Source organism: Lactuca virosa, chromosome 1, assembly GCF_052849685.1.
Source record: "Lactuca virosa cultivar CGN04683 chromosome 1, Lactuca_virosa_CGN04683_v6, whole genome shotgun sequence".
Lineage (NCBI taxonomy): Eukaryota > Viridiplantae > Streptophyta > Magnoliopsida > Asterales > Asteraceae > Lactuca > Lactuca virosa.
This window is the reverse complement of record NC_136426.1, coordinates 137,753,023-137,776,592: the sequence shown is the minus strand read 5'-3', so window position 1 is coordinate 137,776,592 and position 23,570 is coordinate 137,753,023. Positions and strand designations below refer to the sequence as shown.

Below are 23,570 nucleotides of genomic sequence, written 5' to 3'. Positions count from 1 at the left end.
ATCACTCTTCGCTCACAAAATGGAAGAGAATGGGGATTAGGGTTTAGCACATACGTTTTAGGGTTTGGAGGCTGATTAAAGGTCAACCTCAAGGTCCTTAAGGAGATTATATAAGGTGCAAACCCTAAATATTAGGGTTTCTCTTTACAGCTCCTACTCCTCGAGTCGGGCCTTCTGACTCGTTGAGTAGGACCTAACTTCCACGTCCTCTTGATAGCCTCCACTCGACGAGTCGGGGATCCAAACTCGTCGAGTCCTAGCGCCAAAACCCTAAAATTTTGAAAATTACATTAATACCTGGAACAGGTGTTACAGCCGACCCATTGGATTGATATCCTGGTTTGTTATATGTTGCTATGTTGTAGTGATATGTTAGATCTGTATCCTGGTATATAGGATGTTGCTATGTTGTAGTGATCTGTTAGATCTGTATCATTGTATATAGGATGTTGTTATGGTGTAGTGATCTGTTAGATCTGTATCCCAGTATATAGGATGTTGTTATGCTGTAGTGATCTGTTAGATCTGTTGGATTAGTGTCTAAGTCCATAACTATAATTGGTATATACTTGACCCGACCCAGCATGGTCCATTTGGGTTGCATGACATCGGGACATTTGGATAGACCTTTTGTGAGAAGAGGATATTTGTGACATATTAATATATTATAAGTTCTAATATATTAATATGAAATCATATTATTTAATTAGTATTGATCAATAATTAAGTTAGTGATCAAAAGAGACTAATTAAATATATTGGGATTGATTGTGTAAACCATTCATTATTATATATGTGGGCTTATGATCCATGATTTCTTTTGTTGGGTTTAACCCATGTGGTGACCCATGGATACTCCATGGAGGTTAAAACCCATGGAGCATAAGGAATGGGAAAAGTCATGGGTTACATGGTGTAACCCTAATGTGCACACTATATAAAGACCCCATTGGTTGTTGAATTTGGCACTAGTGCATAATAAGGAGGGCAAGCTGATTTCATAGAGTAACAAGACTAGTATCTTCTCTCTCATGGTTATTCCAAGATGTTGGTGATGTTGTGTGAACCATTTGAGGTGTCACACTTGAGGCACTAGGCTATTAAGCTTCATGGAATCAAGCTACAACAAAGAGGTATGTATTCTATCTAGTTTTGTTATCCTAGTACATATGATTGTATGCTAGTTAGGGTAATACCTTGGATAATTGATATTTGCATGTATAATAGAGAAAACATAGATCCAAGGTATTTAGGGTTGCATGTACACCTTAGAAGTGTTAGAATGCTCAAAACCCAACAGTGGTATCGGAGCCTAGGTTTGTTTTCAAGTTATACATGCTGAAATAGCTTAAAAATCGAAAATTCAGGCTTCCTGGGCACTGGACTCGCCGAGTCCACTGATGGACTCGCCGAGTCCATGAAGAAATTCATCCTACTCGTCGAGTAGGTTCATACACTCGACGAGTAGAAGCCCCTGACAGCATATTTTCGACTTTTAAGGCTGGAATTGGTCTAGAATCATTACCTTTAACTGTTTTAGACTTATAAAACATGTTTTTAATGTGGTAATGATTATGTTAAACCAATTTCAAAGTTATTATCAAAGTTTCAAGTTTTATATATGTTTATATGATTCTTGAAAAATTGTTGATATGGATTGTTCATGCTTATGAGTTTTGGTGGATCATAGGAATTATGTGCAAATTGTTTGTTAGTGTAAATCTTGATCTTAATGACATTGTATGTACTCTATAACTTGTCCTCAAGTTATGGATTACCAAGTTTTTTTTGTGTCACCTTGTTTTATGAGTTAATTTAGATTAATGAAAAAAAATATGTATTAGTTGTTTTCAATCCAAATTGATCTAAAAGTAGTTCATAAAATGTGTTTTTGTAACTTGTCCTCAAGTTATATGAAAAGTCACATTTATGAATCTTAAAACTCATAAAAGTGCCATAGGTTACAAAATGAAGAGTTTTTTTCTCATAAATAGTTTTATGGACTTCATAACTTGTCCTCAAGTTATGGATGTTCAAGAGTCTCTTCATTAAAGTTTTTAAAACTTTAATTAAACTCATAAGTTATGAAAATCCAAGAGTTTTGAACAGTTTCAATACTTTCCCTCAAGTTTTGGAATTTGTAAAGTTTACCCCTTATGTATACTTTAATTCCTAATCAAACCCTAGAATTTTAAAAGTTTAAAATTCAACCATTATACTATTATTATAATTTTAATATATAGATATGTATGAGATAAAGTCAATCTTACCGTTAGTAGGCCTCATTCACGAAGCCGGTCTATAAGAGGGGTATAAAGTTACTACCTATAAAATGGCAGTTTAATGGGTGTCCACTCTCACCCACCGCTTCCTTGACTGGTGGAGGGTCGTTAGCCGAACGGGTAGGATAGGACTCTAATTCTCCCTTCATTAAAAGTATAATGATAAAAACTAACTAACTAAACACTTATTAATTCCCAATCTTAGTTACTTAGGAAAATTTGAAATGGTTATAACCCATGAAATTGCACTTTGCACCTTTGTTAAGTCGTTAGTGGAGCGTGTGTGGTTAACCGGCACACTAACATGGGACTGACAATGTGTGGCAAAGGGTAACTTAATGTTTATCATAGATTGGTGGAGCGCGTGTGGTTAACCGGCACATCAATTAGGTGATAAAGTTGAGGGTACCAAGTCAATTTTCATGGTTATTCACACCTTGTTTGTGATCCTCGGCATCCCAGTCACAAACTTGAGAGGGCACAATCGAGATTCAAACATGCCATTGAAAGTTCAATGTATCTCAAAAGATCTAGGAGTTTCAAATCCAATTAAAACTTAATTATATTTCGTTTTCATGGTGGAAATTGGTAAATCGTCATTTACCTACCTTCAAATATTTTATAACTTGGATTACGGCATCCCTCTTCCAGTTATAAATAGTTTGTTGGGTCCTAGCCTTAATATTTCATATTGGGTGTTATATTAAAGACTTTAAATCAACTAAACTTGAATTTCTCCCTCATAAATGTCTATTCCAGACAATTATGGTCTTCCCAAATCTTTAGGAACAAACTTTCCTATTGAAGATGATATCCCACATGGCAATCAAGGTGAAAGATTAATCCCTTTGTTGTGCATTAATGGGACTGGAAATCATGCTTCACTTCCTCCACCTCCTCCAATTATTCTCCCTATCCCACAAGTTTAAATACTTGAAAAGTTCAAGGTCACTCAATCCCTATTGGCAAGCTGGGAGAGTCGGGTGTCGAAGTCTCGAGGTAGCAGGCTGTTGACTTGGTTCTTCAGTCACACCCTGATGACAGATCAAGACATGACCCTTAATGATCTTACTTATTTGCTTGATGCTACTAAATCATCAATGATTTGGGGCACTGGTAAAGCAAAATTTGATTGGAAGATCAGCTTCCCAAACTTCCATGGACATTGACAGTGGTAACATTAGAAGTCCAGAAAAGTTTTCTCTTCCAAATGGAAAGGGATCGGCCATGGTCAAGTCATTTGAACTAATGGTAAAGAGAACAGATAAGTCTGAGATAGTCTCATGTACCATTTCCAAACAGTCCATATGTTTCTTTTGCCAAAAGAAGGGGCATTGGTTGTGAAGCTGCCAGATTTACCTAAAAGATCTGGTAAAGTCAAAAGTTTGACTCTACTTCAGGTAAAGTCCATTATCTAACTCTATTAAGTATCTTTTGGAGATTCTTAATACATAATGTAATCTAGTTACATTTTGATGTTTTGAAGAATCAAAGGAAACCTAAAGAAAGAGTATGTTGATTCTGATCGCGAAGATGGATTTCGATCGCATGGTTCGATGATCAGAATTTTAAGCTGCTGCTCAAGAGTTATGATATGTTGCTTAGGAATAGATAACAACATGTTTTCATATGTATTTGCATTGTAAGGATAAGATTTTTCCACAAGTTTTAAAATAAAAGAAAAGGTTTTGATTTATTTTAAGTATCCTTACAATGACATTTGTGAAAAAAAATTATTGTTTATATGTTTCCATTGATAAGCAATATTGGAAAATGGATTTGATTCTTTCATTTATGGTAGTATCATAATTTACCAAATAAGGAAAGATTCTCATCACCCAAGTTTCAGTTGGATAGAAACTTGGAATCATGCAAGTTGTATTGTATTATGAGTGAGAATTTTCATTTTTGGGAAATTAAGACTAATTCATTGTTCACATGTATGTGTGAGTCAAGTGAAGGACTGAAGGATTGGGTACACTAGGTTGTGCGCTAGTCAGGTCCACCACAAAGGTCGATAAGATTATTCGTCATGATTTACTAAAGTTTAGTAAATATGGTTATACTTACAAGTTTAAGTGTAATTCTGAAACATTGAAAAAGTTTCAATGTATGGCAAGACGGATAAGAAGAATCAAATTAGGCAGAAAGATAAAAGTTTCTCCAATCTGAAAATGTGGGAGAGTGCTTAAGTATATTGGTTTATGTTTATCTTGGTGATTATGAAACCATATCACAATTGATCCTCTAAGGACACCTTAGTGCATTTGTTTGGCTAAGGAGAGGAATCATGAATTGTCGAAATGGTTAAATCAAAAGATAAATCATACTTCGTTCCAAAATCAAATCTTAGAGTCATACTCCAATATTGAGCATTGAGTGACATAATCTTAAAAAGGTGTAAAACACTTGTCAAATGTAGAGTAAAATGTTTTCTACTCTTGTACATTTGAGATTGGTAAGTTATGATGTTTTGGATAAGACAAAGACCAACTAAGACCAATTGTGAGAAGTGTTTAACTTGATAAGAATCTGCACTAACTCTTGAATATTTGTTTTGTCAAGGAATGATTCTTGACAAAAGAGAATCTTATATGTCAAGAGGTCAGTGGGAGTCTTTAAAAATCTTGAGATGGTTTCAAGAACTAATCAAGAGTATTGTTAATCACTAGCCCACGACTTGAGGTTTGTAACCTATCGTGTTAACATATTCTTATTTTTGTGCCTATTCCAGTTAAAGTTGACTATGCTTGTGAGTTCTATGAGTTCTCAATTGTTTGCATAACAATGTGGAAGCAATGGTAGGCCCTTGAGCTGCCAAGTGGCAAGAAATTAAGGTTGAACAAGTTTAGTCCATATGAGTTTGGGTTTGCCACTAACCCTGTCTTGTGATTATGTTTTTGCCAAATTCACATGGATAAGAATACATACACCATAAAAATCTGAGTGTCATAAGGTTTCTCTCCGATTCATGAAAATAATGGTGAGGAAATGCTTTCACTAAGTAGATAGCAATTGTGATATTTGCATTCTCATGTCGTTAGTGGAGCGTGTGTGGTTAACCGGCACACTAACTAGTGAGAATGGCAAAAGGTCTAGATAAACATATGACCTATCTAAGGAAAGGTGTATGATTTTGATAAAGTCTTATCAAAGCAATATTGTATCAGAAATCTGAACTTTGGCAAGAAAGTCAATAAAGTATTGATTTCTAGAAGTCCAGTTGATTTCTGAGTACATGTCAAAGCTAGTGGGAGCATAAGTGTTGTGCTAGTAAGATAATAATCATTGTGCTAGTGGGAGCATGATTATTATGGTTAGTGTTGCAAGTTAGCAATGTTAATTATAGAAAACAAAAGGTTCAATTCGCTTTGAAAAGTTGTTTTGCTATAATTAAAGGAGAGGATTTATACTTCATTCCAATTCTAAAAGCTTAGATTGAGATTTTAATCAACTTTAGTCAAGGATATATATGAATGTTATGTTGGAATGGTTCAACATAAGGAAATTCTATATATGTTGCATTCTCAAATTTTCAATTATGATTACGGCATCCCTCTTCATAGTTTGAATTTTGAGAACATGACAAATAAAATTTTTTATAGCATGAATCGGGTCTCATATGCTTCGGGTATAGGATCGATTACATGTGCTATAATATTTATCTATTCTAAATTTTCCAAATGCCTAGGGCGTTAAGAGGGAAAAAGGAATAGAACTGGATTTGACTAAAATGATTAAACAATTGTCGAGGACAATCTGAGGTTTGCCAAAGATTGGTTGCTCATGGACAATTGGAAGTATAGAGATAGGACCATATTAACATATTCTGAAAGGAGGCAACTCTTGTTCAGAAGTGATAGTCAAAATGGGAATATGGAATTGTCTCCATAGGTGGAAGTTATTCTTTGAATCTGTGTAAGATTAGAGAACTTAATGTAAGAAAGGTGTTCAAAGGAATGTACTTTGAATGTGAGACTTCATTTCCATGGAATTGCTCTCCATTGGAATACTTTGTAATGTCTGTTGTCAAGTCTTTGTGACTTGTGTTCATATTCATTGCAAGGGGATCATTGCATGTAAGTTTAGAATCTAATAGTAAATGGCAAGAGTTTGATATTCTTACATTTACAATAAGGATTGGGATTGTGAAATGAGCATCATTGAAATATTGTCAATTGATCTATTTCACAAAGTAAGGATCATAAGACAAATATAGTGTGCATACTTGGAGTATGGCATAGCTATTGTTTAAACAAACATAGTGTGCATGCTTGGAGCATGACATGACTATTGTTTTTATTCAAGTATGAAGTTGATAATTCGAAACATTATACAATGAATAATGAGTAATCAATATGGTGCTTAGATAAAAGGTGTTTTTATTTACACTCAAAGAGTTTTGGGGCCATATAGGATTAGTATTATTCTTGTGTTTCACTTTGCATGTTTTGACTTCCAGAATAACTAGGTCATTCTTTCCGAATGACTAAGTTATTCAAACCATCCACGGTCGATAATACGTTGGAAGTAGGTATTAAGGCAAGACTATCATGAAGTTGGTTTGTAGATGTCCAAGGTAGTGGACATAGCAAGAGTTGCTAAGACATTCATGAGTGCTCATAAGTTCTGAGTATTGGATTCAACCCACGCTCATTTGAATCACTTCATGGATTTTATCACGAGTGATCATGAGACGATAATATCTTATATTCTTCAAACCTAGATATATGAGTTGTTGACTATGAGTTGGTTATACGTTGATTGTACGAAAACGCATTGGTAACTCGATGTTATAAAACGTGCCTTTGTGTATGATTCAACAAGTAGTCAGTACAAGCATATGAGTCAAAGTTTATCCATTCCTTTTACCCTTAAAGGGATAAAAACGATATCTGTGGGCCCCTCGATGATTTAGTGATGACACTCTAAGTGCTTGGCCAAGCCTGAACTGATTTGATTTGTTCAATTAGTCGGTCGTCATAAATCGGAAATCGGGAAACAACAAATGGACAGAGAGAATGATTATAATCCATGTCTCAGTCCATATGATATCTAGAATGGAGGAATATATGATCACTTATCTAATGGACGCATCATTGATTTATTCAGAGATTCGACAGCGGCTTTCAAGAGCTACGATTGCTAGTCGGGTTATGAAGTCATACTTGCAATAATAGTTATTAGACTTATCCACATTGAATACTATTGGATTAGTGTCTAAGTCTATAACTATAATTGGTATATACTTGACCCGATCCGGCATGGTCCATTTGAGTTGCATGGCATCGGGACATTTGGATAGACCTTTTGTGAGAAGAGGATATTTGTGACATATTAATATATTATAAGTTCTAATATATTAATATGAAATCATATTATTTAATTAGTATTGATCAAGAATTAATTTAGTGATCAAAAGAGACTAATTAAATATATGGGGATTGATTGTGTAAATCATTCATTCTTATATATGTGGGCTTATGATCCATGATTCCTTTTGTTGGGTTTAACCCATGTGGTGACCCATGGATACTCCATGGAGGTTAAAACCCATGGAGCATAAGGAATGGGAAAAGTCATGGGTTACATGGTGTAACCCTAATGTGCACACTATATAAAGACCACATTGGTTGGTGAAATTGGCACTAGTGCATAATAAGGAGGGCAAGCCGATTTCATAGAGTAACAAGACTAGTATCTTCTCTCTCATGGTTATTCCAAGATGTTGGTGATGTTGTGTGAACCATTTGAGGTGTCACACTTGAGGCACTAGGCTATTAAGCTTCATGGAATCAAGCTACAACAAAGAGGTATGTATTCTATCTAGTTTTGTTATCCTAGTACATATGATTGTATGCTAGTTAGGGTAATACCTTGGATAATTGATATTTGCATGTATAATAGAGAAAAAATAGATCCAAGGTATTTAGGGTTGTATGTACACCTTAGAAGTGTTAGAATGCTCAAACCCCAACAAGATCTATATGACTACTGTATCTGCTAGCTATTGACTGTTATAGTGTATGTTAATATGTTATGGTTTGTTGGGTTGACACTGTCCTACTTTGTGTTGAAGGCCAAGATACCCAGGGCGATTCGGATAGACTGAAGGCCTGCAAGGTGGTTCAGTCAGGCCGAAGGCCCGAAGAACGATCCATATAGGCTATAGGCTCGGTACGACGGTCCAATCGTGTTGAAGGCTTTGAGAGCGGTCCAAATAGTCTGTAGGCTTGCGAGCCCGTCCAGTCATGCCGAAGGCTCATGTATGCATGTTATTGTTGTTATGACGTGTGGTGGTACTTTGGGGGAAACTCACTAGGCTCCGTGCTTACGGTTTCAATTTATTGGTTCAGGTACTCCAAAAAATCATGGTAAAGCGAAGGCGTGATTGTGCACATCTTCTGGTTTTATGACATTGGATCTTGGGATACTCTGATTTTGAATAATACTTTTGAAAACATTGGTTTTGTAAACATTTTATGGAAGAAATGGGTTGTTTTGAAAAGTTAAAATTTATTGTGACTTTTGGATGTTACATTTTGAACATGTTCTTAAAATTTGGTAATACAAAATGTTTACCATTACCGCCAATTTTACAAGTAATTGATATATGTTAGGGCAATTTGCAATAAAGTCACTATATTGCCAAAAATTTTGATTTTGATACCGAGTTATTTTTTTCGCATTTATGTCACTATATTTACAATTTTGTTGCAATATCAACCAAATGTCGGTCCAATGGTTCAAACTCACTTACAAGTCAGTAAAAAGGGCATAGTCGCCATTTCAGGAGATGTTATTGTGGTTTAAAAACTCAATTTGTACAACAAGTAAATGAAGACCCTTCATTTATTTGTTGTACAAATCGAGCTTCTAAACTGTAATAACATCTATTGAAGGGTGAGTATGCCATTTTCACCGACTTTTAAGTGAGTTTGAACCACTAGATTGACTTTCAGATATCATTTGTAAAGAAATACTTCGACGAGAATTAAACATTAAACATTATAATAAAAAGTGTCACCCAAAAGGATGAGTACACCCTTTTCCCTGACTTTTAAGTGACTTTGAACCATTGAATCGAGATAGAAAGATATGTGAAATTGGGTTCGATGCAAACCCTATATTTGAAACTCAACCCTACCACATTAGATCTTACGTGGCTTCCGCATCACAATATTGTCATGTTATTTATTTGTTATCCTGCTAGATTGATGGTAACCGATCAATTGGTTTAGAAGCGAGTTTGTAGGGATCTTTATTTATTTGTTGTACAAATAAATCGACCTTGATTCATTTATTTGTTGTATAAATAGACCTTGTAAGAGTCTTCATTTACTTAGTGTACAAATCGAACTTCTAAACAATAATAGCATATCCTTAAAGGGTGATTATGACATTTTTAATGACTTGTAAGTGAATTTGAACAATTGGATTGACCTTGATTTATTTGTTGTATAAATCAAGCTTCTTAATAGAGTTTCTAAACCACAATAACATCTACTGAATCGGTCAATTTGTTGACATTGCAACAAAATTGTAAATGTAATGATATAATTGAGAAAAAAAAACTCGGTGTCAAAATCGAAATTTTATGGTAATATAATGACTTACTTGCAATTTGAAACTCGGTGTCAAAATCAAAATTTTGGTGAACTTAATGACTTTATTGCAATTCGGAAAAAGTGGTTACCGGGAGAACTGATTATTTGGTTGATATTGTAACAAAATTGTAAATATAGTGACATAATTACGAAAAAACATAACTCGGTGTTAAAATCGAAATTTTATGATAATATACCGACTTTATTATAATTTGCCCTATATATTATGGCCCTTTATGTATTCTATTTGCCTTTTGGTATATTTTTTTTTAACAATTTCTTAGATATCGGTAAAAAAAAAAATTTTTGAAAAATTTGGATATGATTTTCGAAATGTTGGAAATATTCTTTGAATTTTACGTATTCCGAAATCCAAAACATATTGTTATTATTGATATGGCATAAAGTTGGAAAGAAAACAATTCGTTTTGGGCTTAGCGTGACTGCTTCGACCTCCTTGTAATCTTGTATATCACAAATACCAACAGAGGGTGCCCTGGTTTTGAGACAAAGATTATCAACAGAATTTGGAATTTTAGAATTTAGACAGCTCATAAAATTTAGGATGGGCTGCTTGTAGCTATGAATCGAGGCCCAACGATTCGCACCGCCTGTCAATTGTCATCCCAGAAAACAAAATGGAAACTTGAAGCATGCGCATCATCGTCTTCCATACGCCAAGAACCCTAGATTCATAAATCGATTTTATCAGATGACATTGAAATCAAGGTCGGAACTCCTACAGGAACAATCTAAGGTATAATCCGTCACTTTCAGTTTTTTTATTTTATATGCTAGAAATTGAGGATTAGACATGAATTTAACACTCGTGGGTATGAAATTTATGTTTATATCTAGAATTTGGGATAACTTCCCAGATATTGCCCAAAATCCTGGGTTTTAACTTTATATGCCACATAAGGGATCAAACAGAGAAGCTTGGTTGCTTTCATTAGAAGTCCAGAACTAATTTTGTGCTTTTCTTCTTTAGCCCTTCAGTTTATATATATTCTGATCAATAAGATTTTGAATTCGGCAAACCCCTGAAAATCTTGTCTTGTTCCTTCCAAATATTATGATCATGAAGAGCACTTCTAAACTACAGATTCCCAATTTTGCCTATTGTTTTAAGTTTTCCAATTATGATTTCAACATTGGGATAAACCATTGATCATGTTTGTTGACTTGTTGTGATGCAGACCATGGATTTAATGGATGTGAATCAGGTGTTGGAGGTTCCTGACACACCTGATAGACAACAAATATCAGCAACACATGATAGTGACTTCAATGAAAGGCGAAACAATGCTTCCACAAATAATCAAAAACCAAGTAAAGATTATATTAATGGAAGAATGAGAAATCAGCAAATTGAAAATGGGAAATCAGTCACAGTTAGTGGGAATCGAAGATTGTTTATTCATCCCTATAGTTCAACCTCTTTTGAACATCCTAAACCTTCTGTAGACACTACAAGACATGACAAAGGTAAAGGTAAATCTTTGTGTAATTCTGATGTTCAAAAGTTAACTCATCAAGAAGGTGGTAGTTTTGTTGGTGTACCCAAGCAAAATGGGATTGGAATTGGACATTCTGGAATTAGCAGAGTAAATGCTTTTACTAAAGGTGTATTACCCCTCAATCGTATTCCTGCACTAGAGTCTTTAGATAGATCAAGCAAATCATGTAAAGTAGATAATACTTTCAAAAATGTTGCTCATCATAAAGCTGAAAGTAGTATTCAACCTTGCTCATCTATCAAAGTCCCTCATAAGAGAATGTTGGTTAGAAATGGATGTATATCTCCTCATAACATTGCAAAATCTAAACACATTGAAAAGAAGGATGAAACTGGTATTGTGGTAAAAGAAGTACAAAATGGTTCAATTTCAAATACAGTTGATATTAAGGATATGGTAACTGAAGATAAAGATTCACATAGATGTAAGGGAAAAGGAGTATCAGTATCACATTCACATCATCCTTTAAAAGAGCCTGATAGGTACCAAACATGTAATCTTTTGTCAAATTGAATATCTTTTGGTGGGTATTTTTGTAAATTTAACTTTATTGATTGTATGATATATACTTGCAGGAAAACTATTCATAAAGAACAATCTACTGAATCAGAAAGATGGAGAACCACACACAACCATAGGAAACAGAGAGACATTGAACAACAGAAAAAAGGGTTGATGCAAAGGGATCATAGGAATGAAAAAGATTTTGTTAATCTTGATGAATCAAAGATAGTGTCTTCTTCTTCTTCTTCTTCAGTGTCCAGTTCAAGAAATCTTGGAAAACGTTCTGTGTCACTTGTGGATGATTTTAATGGAGAAACTTCAACATCAAGACCAAAAAGGAACAAGAATCTTAATGGTGTGGGCCCCTCGAATCCAGTGGTGGAGCCCATTACATGTAATAATGAGGATTCAAGTGTTAGAGCTTTACAGGTTGAGGCAGATGAGATGTTGGCTAGAGAATTGCAACAACAGTTATACAATGAGGAGCTGACATCTGTCCTTGAAGTTAACGAGGTTCTTTCTTTTTATTTTCATTTATATATTTAGAGTAAATTACAATTTATGTAGTTGCGTTTATCATATTTTTTCTGGTTTTGGTTCCAAAGGGAATTGGTTTGCAAATTTGGTTCTTATTTCGATGTTTCATAACGGTTTTGGTCCCTAAATTGTCAATTCTAACTGTTCAGCTGTTAACTTTTAAAAAAATGACCATTTTGCCCTCGGACCAAAACTGAAAAAAAAATATACTATGTTTTTAAACTACCTTTTCTTCTATATCCAACGGGATTTGAGTATTGTTTTTTATTTTTTATTAACAAAATCGGTGGACCAAGGACAAAATGATCATTTTAATTGTAACCTAAATTAAAAAAAACTAAATACTTCTTAATATATGATTTAGAAAATAATTCAATAAAAAAAAGTAAGAAAAATACAAATTTGGTCCCTGTGCTGTGGTTAGTGGTATAACTATTTATTTTAGTTTTTGTCCAAGGGCAAAACAGTCATTTAAAAAAATTAACAGCTAATAGTTAGATTTAACGATTCATGGACCAAAATTTTCATGAAACTTTAAAATCAGAACCAAAATTGCTAACCAATGCTTACTGGAACCAAAACCGAAATAAATACTAAACCGAGGGACCAAATTTGTAATATACTCATATAACCATGAACAAAATATGGCTTATATATATATATATATATATATATATATATATATATATATATACACTTACAATGTTACATATGCTGTGCCTATTATCACAGATGGATTCAAATCTTGCATTTGCAATGCCAGCTCAGCAGGACAACAGTACACGCCAAGCTGGAGGTCGCCGTGCATATCGCCGTGTATGTCATTATCCAACTAGAAATTATTTTTGGATTCGATCTTTTCATAATTAATGTTCCAATATCATTTTTATGTTTAACTTTAAAGAAAAAAAAAACATTTTTTTTTTTAAATTTTTATGCAGCAAACCCCATCATCATTAAATGCACGACAACCAAATACTTCACGCTCCTCTTCAATTCAAAGACGCCTTCAACCTCAAGCTCGTGCCTCCTCAAGAATGTCTCAATTGAGAACTCGTTTCCAAACAATTAACAGAAGAAACTCAATATTTCCTCCAAATATGGATGTGGATGTGGTATGTATTTTTTTTTTTCAAAATCTTTTTATTTATGTGTTTTCATTTTGATAATGTAACTTGTTGGTGTGATTGACTTAAAAGAAGGTGAATATGTGTAATGTGTTGAATACAGAGAATGCAAATACTTGAAATGTTAGAGGCGGATGGTGATAGGAGAAGGCGTAATGATGTGTCACGAATTCGGCGGGAATTCAATGAGTAAGAAAGTTGACTTGATTTTAATTTATTCAATGCTTTATTTTTTATTTTATTTTTTTTACATTGGAGGTGTTTGTGATATTTAGGGATGATTATGAAATGTTATTGGCTCTTGATGATGATAATCACAGACATGGAGGTGCAACTCATGCACAAATTAATAACTTACCAGAGTCAACTGTTCAGGTAATTTACAGTTTGTGGTTATTTTATTTGTTTATTTATTTATTAGTAATAATTAATAAATAAAGAAATACTATTTTGTTTGCAGGCTGAAAATCTTCAAGAATGCTCAATTTGTCTTGAGACTCCTGCAATTGGTGAAACCATTCGTCATCTTCCTTGCCTTCATAGATTTCACAAAGAGGTAAAAAACTTTTATCCTTTTTTTTATTAAAAAAAAAAAAGACTTGATAAAAAATATTTTTCAAGTTTGCTTTATGAATGTTCCCCCACTACAACAATATTAAAAATAAAATTTCCATTTCACAAAAAATTGAGAAAAAAGTCCATTTTGCGAAATGGGGTACTTATTTTTGTGATATTTGTTCAAAAGGATTTTTTTTACTATATATACTCGCCCCTCTCATTTAGGTCATTTTTGTGATTAACCCAAAAAACAATTAAGGGCAAATTTTTAAAAAAGGTAGGACTTAATGGGGATAGCCTTACTTTCCTTAACTTTCTCCATTAAGTCGTTCTAACAAAAAAAGAATAAATGACTATAAATTAATTGGAGATTCTTCAAAGAAGACAAATCTTTTACTCATAAGCCATTGCTCTTTGTGTGTGTTTGTGTGTGTGACAGTGTATCGATCAATGGCTGAGAAGGAAAACGTCATGCCCTATCTGCAAATCATCGATTGCATAAATTGCTGGGATTTTTGAATCAAAAGTCAAAGCCAAATATTCCAATAGTCTCATTTCAGAATCCCAAGGTAAACTCAACTTGGTGTTTGTGAGTTATGAGAGGAAAATTAGTTTATATAGTTAGTGTTAGTTTAGTAAAAAAAAACCATGGTATGGGAATGACATCATAGAATATTAAGCTTTTGAAAATTTAAAGTGTATTTTATTCTATCTTCATTAATTTGTTTTTTTATAAGCAGATGTATGCGCAATGGTATTTGCAATTATATCTATGATTTCATTACAAATTTGTAATGTTGTTTGTTAATAAAATATGTAAAAACGTCATAGAAGGGGGTGGTTAGATGTGCATCGACTTAATTTGATTGATTATAGTGTTTTCTGGATTAAGATTTAGCGTTTGGGTAAAGTTATTATGATTATGATTATTTGATGTTTGTATCCATACAATCAATTTGAGTAGCTATAACAAAAACAAACACAAGAGTTAATGAATCACTTGTCATTATAAACTTAAATTTATTTATTTCTTTTTTAGAATAGCTAACTTACACAGATTATTTTGGCGAATGGAGGTTCGAATGGTTTATCATGAATTGTCTTTCTTTGAACATTTAAGGAACGGGGAAGGGGCCAAAGATGAAGTGGGTGAGGGAGTTATGCAACAAGAATCAAATCTCTTTTTTATCATTGTAGGAGACTAAAAGGAAGAGTTTGGAGTTATTCTCTATGGGGGAATAATGACTTTGATTATTCTTGTAGTTTGGCGAGAGGTTTATCCGGGGGAATTTTATGTGTTTGGAACAAATCCTTGTTTTTAAAACACAAGGTGTTTTCTAAAGTTAATTTTATTCTTGTGGAGGGTATTTGGAGACCGTTTAATGTCCTGGTGCTTGTTATATCTGTGTATGCACCTCAAGCAATTTCGGAAAAAATAAAAACTTGGGATCAACTCTTTCGGGTTATGGATTCTTGGGAAGGGGAGGTTATTATTATGGGAGATTTCAATGAAGTTCGTTATGAAGCTGATCGGTATGGTTCGATTTTTAATTCTGGGGATGCAGATCTTTTTAATAATTTTATTAATAATATTTCTCTCTTTGATGTCCCACTTGGAGGTTATTTGTTCACTTGGTCGAACAAAGCAACTTAAAAGATGAGTAAACTTGATCGATATCTTATTTCTAAAGGCTTGATTAATGCTTTTCCTAATATTTATGGGTTAGTTTTGGATCGCCATTCGTCAGATCATCGTCCAATTCTCTTGAAAGAACTGGCTTACGATTATGGGCCGGCTTTGTTTAGAGTTTTTCATTTCTGGTTTTCAAATGATGGTTTTGTGAAGGTTGTGGAAAATTCTTGGAAAAATGATGGGGTTGTAGAGGCCAATGGTTTGATAGCTATCAAAAAGAAACTTCAAACATTAAAGAAAAATATTAAGGAGTGGGCTTCTATTGTTAGTGAGAAGCGGTTGAACAATAAAAATGACATGATCAACAAGTTGGCGGTCTTGGATAAACAAATTAATTTGGGTCTCGCTTCTACGGTGGATTTGGATAATAGGAAAGTTCTCTTTAAAGATATGTTGTGTATTAAAAAGCAAGAGATAGATGATTTGGCTCAAAAAGCTAAAGTGAATGGTGGATTTGGATAATAAGAAAGTTCTCTTTAAAGAATGTTGTGTATTGAAAAGCAAGAGATAGATGATTTGGCTCAAAAAGCTAAAGTGAAGTGGAATGTTGAGGGAGATGAAAACACAATTATTTTTCATGGTATCCTTAATAAAACCAGGCGACGGGTGGCTATTAGGGGTATTCTTAAAAATGGTTGTTGGGTTGACGACCCATCCATTGTTAAGTCTGAATTATTTGAGCATTTTAGAACCAGGTTTGCAAAACCGGGTGGGAATATGGCTTTAGTCTCGCATGATTTCATTCATACTCTGTCGTGTCGTATGAGTAGGCTTCGTTTTTGGAAGGTGACGTTTCTTCTGAGGAAATTGAGGAAATCAAAGCGACTGTTTGGGATTATGGAGGTGATAAATCCTCAAGACCAGATGGTTTTTCGTTTGATTTTACTAGAAGATTCTGGAATTTGTTGGAAACGAATTTTGTTAAGGTGGTAAAAGATTTTTTCTCTTCTTCTCGGTTCCCGAAAGGATGTAATCCTTCATTTATTACTCTTATTTCATAAGTGGTTGATGCTAAAAACGATTTTCGCCCCATTAGTCTGATTGGTTGTCAATACAAGATAGTGGAAGATCTTGGCGAATCGGTTGTCCTTGGTGGTGGATAGTTTGGTTAGCAACGAACAACCGACTTTTATAAAAGGCAGAGAAATTCTTGATGGCCCTTTCATTATGAATGGAATTATATCTTGGTGTAAGCTGAAAATAAATCGGCTATGGTGTTCAAAGTTGGTTTTGAAAAGGCCTGTGACTCGGTGAGCTGGGATTTTCTGGATGATGTTCTTAGAAAGATGGGGTTTGGTGTTAGATGGAGAAACTGGATTCACGGGTGCTTAGTTTCTTCTTGGGGTTTTGTTCTTGTTAATGGCTGCCCTACGGAGGAGTTCCGGTTTTTCAAGGGTCTTAGACAAGGAGACCCTCTTTCTCATTTTTTGTTTATTTTGGTTATGGAGAGCTTACATGTGGCGTTTCAAAGAGTGGTTGATGTTGGTTTATTTCAAGGTATTTCTCTTGATTCGAGGCCGAATTTGTGTATTTCTCACCTATTCTATGCGGATGATGCGATTTTTGTCGGAGAATGGAAGGGCTTTAATATTAGAAATATTGTTCGTGTTTTGCATTGTTTTTTTTAGCTTCAGGATTGAAGATTAATCTTTCCAAGTGCAACCTACTTGGTCTTGGGGTGCAAAGTCTGCAGGTTGAAAAGACGGCGAATCATATTGGGTGTGCTTCTATGAAAGCTCCCTTTCAGTATCTCGGCCTTCTTGTGGGTCAAAATATGTCCCGTATAGATAGTTGGAAAGATATTGTTGTTGAAGTGGTGGCTAGACTTTCTAAATGGAAAGTCAAAACTCTCTCGGTCGGAGGTATATTGACTTTGATTAAGTCAGTCTTGGGCTCCCATCCCACTTTCTTTATGTCCTTCTATAGAGCTCATATTGGTGTTTTGAATTCTTTGGAAGCTATACGTAATAAGTTCTTCATTGGAGTTGATCCGGATGAGAAAAAATTAACTTGGGTTGCTTGGAAAAAAGTTCTAGCTCAAAAAAGCTTTGGCGGTCTAGGGGTGAGTAGTTTTTTTGCTCTTAATAAAGCTCTTCTTTTAAGTGGGTTTGGTGTTTCGTTTCTTCTCCTAATTCTTTTTGGGTGAAAGTTGTCAAAGCTATTCACGGGGATAACGCTTGTATTGGTTCTAGATTGTATATTGGTAGAGGTTTGGTGTGGTTAGATATTTTGAGAGTCGTGGACCAGTTGAAAAATAAGGGTGTCAACTTGTTTTTGTTTTGTAAAAAGAAGGTAGGAGATAGGTCTTTAACTTCCTTTTGGAATGACATTTGGATTGTACACTCTAATTTAAAAAGTCAATTCCTGAGACTTTTTAATTTAGAGTTGGATAAGCAGGTGATGGTTCAAGCTAAAATGGAAACATGGTTCTCTTCTCTTTTCTTTTCGAAGGGCTCCTAGGGGTGGAACCGAAAACACCCAATGGGAAGGTTTGGTTCAGTTGATGGAGTCAGTACTATTTAGGTGGCTTTGGTCTCTTTCTAGTATGGGAGACTTCTCTATCTCTTCTGCTAGATTAACTCATAATCAGAAGGCTTCAATCTTTTGTCTCCATGAGCATTTGTCTTTTCGTACAGTGGCCTTAATAGTACCCCAAGTTTTGGGATATGATTACGAGCATAGTTAAGGATTCCTAAGAATGACCTCAACCCCTTCTTTGTCTTCAATTCTTCTTCGTTGAAGTTCACAATCTTCTTTATGATGTGCGGTTGCAATCTTATGGTTCCTTCTCCTACGACTACTCCCAGAAAATCTATTGTTGGGACTGCTATCTTCATCTTTGTTGGAGACAGGACTAGGCCATTATCCTCACATATCTGCAACATCTTTTCCAAGTGCTTTGCATGTTCTTTTTCGTTTTTTGAGAAAATCAGTATATCATCAATATATACTGCGATAAATGATTATGTACCTCTGAAGCATTTATCCATTTTTCTTTGGAACACTGCTGGGGCATTCTTCAAACCAAATGGCATAACTAGCCATTCATAAAGTCCTCCAGGTACTAAGAATGCTGTCCATGGTATTGATTCTTCATCCATGGCGACTTGATGGAACCTTGATTTGAGATCAAATTTTGAGAATATTTTTGCACCTCCTATTCTCTTGATGATCGTATTTATGCCTGGTAAGGAGTATTGGTCCTTGTATGTGTTGTCATTCAAGGATTTATAATTAAAAACCATTCTTTCTTTCCCTTTGACCTCCTTTCCAGTTACAGGATCAATTGTTGTTCCTGAGTTTACGATCATTGCCATCGTTCTGTGTCTGCTTTTGCTTGGACGAATAGCACCAATCTTGAGTAAACTATCAACATGTATTCTGAACGAATCTTCCATTGCTGGTGTCACATGTTTTAGTGGTCGATCTTCAATTGTAATGTTTGGATTTATAATATCCAGTTTACAAAGCTCACCATTCTTCTTCCAATGCTTTAAAGATTCTTCTCCGATGTATCCTTGGAGCTTTAACCTATCAATGACAGGTTTAAACCGTTCTAGGAATGCATTGTTACCTTCTTGGTTGAAATAAATAGATTCATTTATTTCAAAGAAATCTTCTTCACTAATTTCAAGCTCAGTGATGACAACTTCAGCAACCTCAGATTGCTCTGAAGTTTTGATCTTGGTAACCTTCTTATAAATAGTTATCTCATCACCTTCTATACGAATTCCTCCTTTCATGGACCTTAGGAAGTTGGTACCTATCAGCATTTCAATGCCATTGCTGTCATGCATATCAAATGCATATATAAGGGAAATTTTGAACTTGTTTCCCTTGATGAAAAAATAGCCTTGCTTCCTCTGAAGCATTTATCCATTTTTCTTTGGAACACTGCTGGGGCATTCTTCAAACCAAATGGCATAACTAGCCATTCATAAAGTCCTTCAGGTACTAAGAATGTTGTCCATGGTATTGATTCTTCATCCATGGCGACTTGATGGAACCCTGATTTGAGATCAAATTTTGACGATCGTTTATTGACTTGAAGTCGCTTCCGTCGTATCCCTCAGCGACTAATTGGTGCAAGTTGGTTCCCATCAAGGTTAACATGTTTTCTTGGCGTTTGGCTTTGGATAAACTCCCTACTCGGAGTAACCTAGCAAATTTGGGTTTGTATGTTTCGTCGATGCAGTGCCCTCTTTGTGATTCTGACATTGAAAACATAGATCATCTGTTTTTCAGTTGTCATATTTCTAGGGTTCTTCGTTTGTAGGTTTTTAGATGGTGGAACCTCGATGATATTGTGATTGATTCCTTTGATGATTGGGCGTCTTGGTTTGCTTCTTATCGGCTTTCTGACGAGGCTAAAAGTTGGTTGGAAGGTGTTTTCTTTTCATTTTTGGTGACACATCTGAAATTTCAGGAATGCTCGAATTTTTGCTAATTCTGGTCCAAGGGCAGCTATTTTGTTTGATAATTTTGTTATTCAAACTTTCTATTGGTGTAAGACTAGGGCTAAGAAAAACATAAACTATGTTGGTTGGCTCCAAAACCCCCGGTTAGGTATTTGCTCTTGATGTACTTGTTGATGGACTAGTTTCTTGCTAGTTTTTTTTTTCTTTTTAAAATCCAGCGGCTCCAAAAATAAAATAAAATAAAAAATAAAAAAACTTATACCGATCTAATATATTTCTAAATTTACACATTTTGGGAGAGAAGTTTTAAAGATTTATAATCAAATGACATTTAAATCGTTTTGCTATGGTTTATTTAAATATTATTTTTATAAGAAGTTTGAAGAAATCAATAATATATAAAATATCTTTGAAAAACAACCAAAAGCTGAATATCTAGTTATTACAACTTAAGACATTATCTAAACATTGTCGTTTGTAACTCGTTTGTGTTAATGTATCACCAATGTGACATAATTTTTTAATTATATATATATATATATATATATATATATATATATATATATATATATATATATATATATATAGTCTCTATTCTTTGTGAAAAGTTAATATTGGACTTTACATACATATTTAATTGTATTAGTTTGTGTTCTGTATCCCTATGGCTTACAACAAGGCTCTATTTGATACTCGTCTGACTGGGTCTGAGTCAGCGGTTTGGGCCGACTCGGTTAGACACCACCCGTTTGATATTTGCTTTCTCGGTCAGAATGTTTGGCCCAACTTCCTTACACGATCAATTTGCAAGATACACTAACTGGAAAAAGGATGCTCCTACCATCTCCATTCTTTCTTCCCTCGTGACCTAAGAAAGACACACGGACCAAAAAAACGATGCCTCCATCGACGACTTCCTATCGAGGCCAAAGAGAGCTCGCCAGTCGTCACCATCTTCCTTCAGTCGGACCTCCACCCTCCCTATTTCCTACCTCCGGCCGGATATTCGTCAAATAGGTAAGGATAATCTTCTCCTTTTCTGTGTATAATTTTTGAAATTAGAAATTGTTTATGTATAAGCTATAAAATCAAAATCCGTTTTTGCTTTAATGTTATGAAATATGAAGTTGTTTGTGTATAAGCTATGAAATAAGAATCCTTTTTTTGCTATGATATTATGAAATCTGAAATTGTTTGTGTATAAGTTATGGAATCAGAATTCTTTTTTTGCTCCTTTTCTGTGTATAATTTTTGAAATCTTCTCCTGGTTGGATTACCCCTGGCCCACAACCTTCCGGTTAGAATGCCCCGACCCACAACCTTTCGATTGGAATGCCCCGGTCTGTTGACTGACAGTACAAAGCAGTATAGTCTCAACCACCCCATACCATGTCGACACATGCATAACAAATAACATATATTCATCAACATATAATCATATAACCAGTCATCAGACAAACATGCAGATCTACAGATCACTACAACATAACAACATCCTATATACCAAGACACAGATCTAACAGTTCACTACAACATAACAACATTCTATATATTAGGATAAATAATCTAGTGGGTCGGCATTGGTGCCTTCGACCCACAAGTACAGTGAGGAAAAACTCACCTCTCAGTTTGAACAAATAGCTGAATAGCTTACTGCTCCTAATATCAGCTCTACCAGTCACGTATACAGTAGATAGTGGCAAAACTCAACTACAACTCAAAATACCCAAAATACCCATGCAATACCATAAAGTTGGAAACTTTATGGTAAGGACATTACACTTAAAGTACTTAGGCCTTGACCAGAAACAGGGTGTTGACCTCGTACGCCCTGCGTACAATAGCATACGCCCAGCATACGTTTAAACCATCATTTCCTTCTATTAAGAGCTAAATCCCTTAAGCTCTTTTGTGCAAATTCTAGATCTAGTCCTCTAATGATGTCCTTAACCATAAAATTTTCAACTTTATGGTCTTGCATGGCTATTAAGTGCTCAATACCAAAAACCCTAACTTTTTAACTCTTCAAGACATCCTAGCTCATGCATGGAATGAAACTAAGGTCCAACTCATAATATATCAAGACACCTTAACTCTTTATATATCAGATAGTGACAAAAGTCAACTACAACTCAAAATACACAAAATACCCTTAGGCCAAACTTGGTAAAATCCCGATCAAAGTCAAAAGTCAACCGAGTCAACTCAGTTGAGTACGCCCAACATACTCAGCTTGTACACTTAGTGTACTCAAGTCTTGACCAGAAAACGGGTGTTGACCTCGTACTCCCTGCATACCATAGCGTACGCCCAACGTACGTTTCAACTATCATTTCCTTCTATTAAGAGCTAAATCCCTTAAGCTCTTTCATCCAAATTCCAGATCTAGTCATCAAATGATGTCCTTAACCATAAATTTTCCAACTTTATGGTCTTGCATATTAAGTACTCAATACCAAAAACCCTAACTTCTTAACTCTTTAAGACATCCTAGCTCATGCATGGAAGGAAACTAAGGTCCAAGATTACATTTTTATGCTTCTAAACACTCCAAAAAAGTATTAAAGGACAACTTATATGAATTAGAGTAACCCATACTCATAATACCAAAGCTTATGGGACTAAAATGAACACAAACCCATGGCTAAACAAGATCTAAGCATAGCTTCATCAAGTTCAAAGCTTTTTACCTTCAAAGGGTGTCAAATGATGATGTGATTCTGGATCCAAAGTGTTTCACTCTTCTAGGATGGTTTCCTCTTCCTTCTTTCTCCTTCAAGAACAATAAAATGCACACTCAAGGCTCAATAATGCTCTCAAATGGATTAAGATTTGCAAAGGGATCGAAATGGGGCTGGAGGCTGATGCAAGAAAGGTTAATGAGGCTATAAAAGTGTTTAAATAGTGCACAAACCCTAAATATTACGATTTGGGACTCTGCCACGTACGCCCAACGTACTCGTGCAATCTCAAAAAATTACGAAAATGCCACTAAAGACCAATTTGCAAACAATTTTCATATTAAGGGCATAAGTGGAATACGTGTAAATCAAGATGTTACAATTCTCTCCCACTTGAACTAGACTTCGTCCTTGAAGTCCGCTTCTGTGAACAACTCAAGGTAATGCTCCCGCATCTCTACGTCGAGTTCCCAAGTCCACTCGGAACCCTTCTGTTGTTTCCACTGGACTTTGGCCAAAGATACCACCTTGCTGCATAAGGCCTTCATCTTTCGATTCAAGATCGTCACTGGTCTCTCAACATAATTCAGGCGGTCATCAACCTGAATATCCTCTAGAGGAACAACTGCTGAATCATCAGCCA

General features: G+C 34.9%; 1 protein-coding gene across 1 annotated transcript; it reads left to right on the top strand.

The window, feature by feature from the left end:
• The first annotated feature begins 10,310 nt into the window (after positions 1-10,310).
• On the top strand, positions 10,311-14,871 carry LOC145158704 (uncharacterized). Its single transcript, XM_079077566.1, has 9 exons — positions 10,311-10,646; positions 11,089-11,891; positions 11,985-12,426; positions 13,183-13,266; positions 13,392-13,565; positions 13,681-13,766; positions 13,853-13,952; positions 14,038-14,133; positions 14,575-14,871. The coding sequence occupies exons 1-9, from the start codon at positions 10,602-10,604 to the stop codon at positions 14,635-14,637; spliced, it is 1,893 nt and encodes a 630-aa protein (XP_078933692.1). The 5' UTR covers positions 10,311-10,601; the 3' UTR covers positions 14,638-14,871.
• The last annotated feature ends 8,699 nt before the right edge of the window (positions 14,872-23,570 follow it).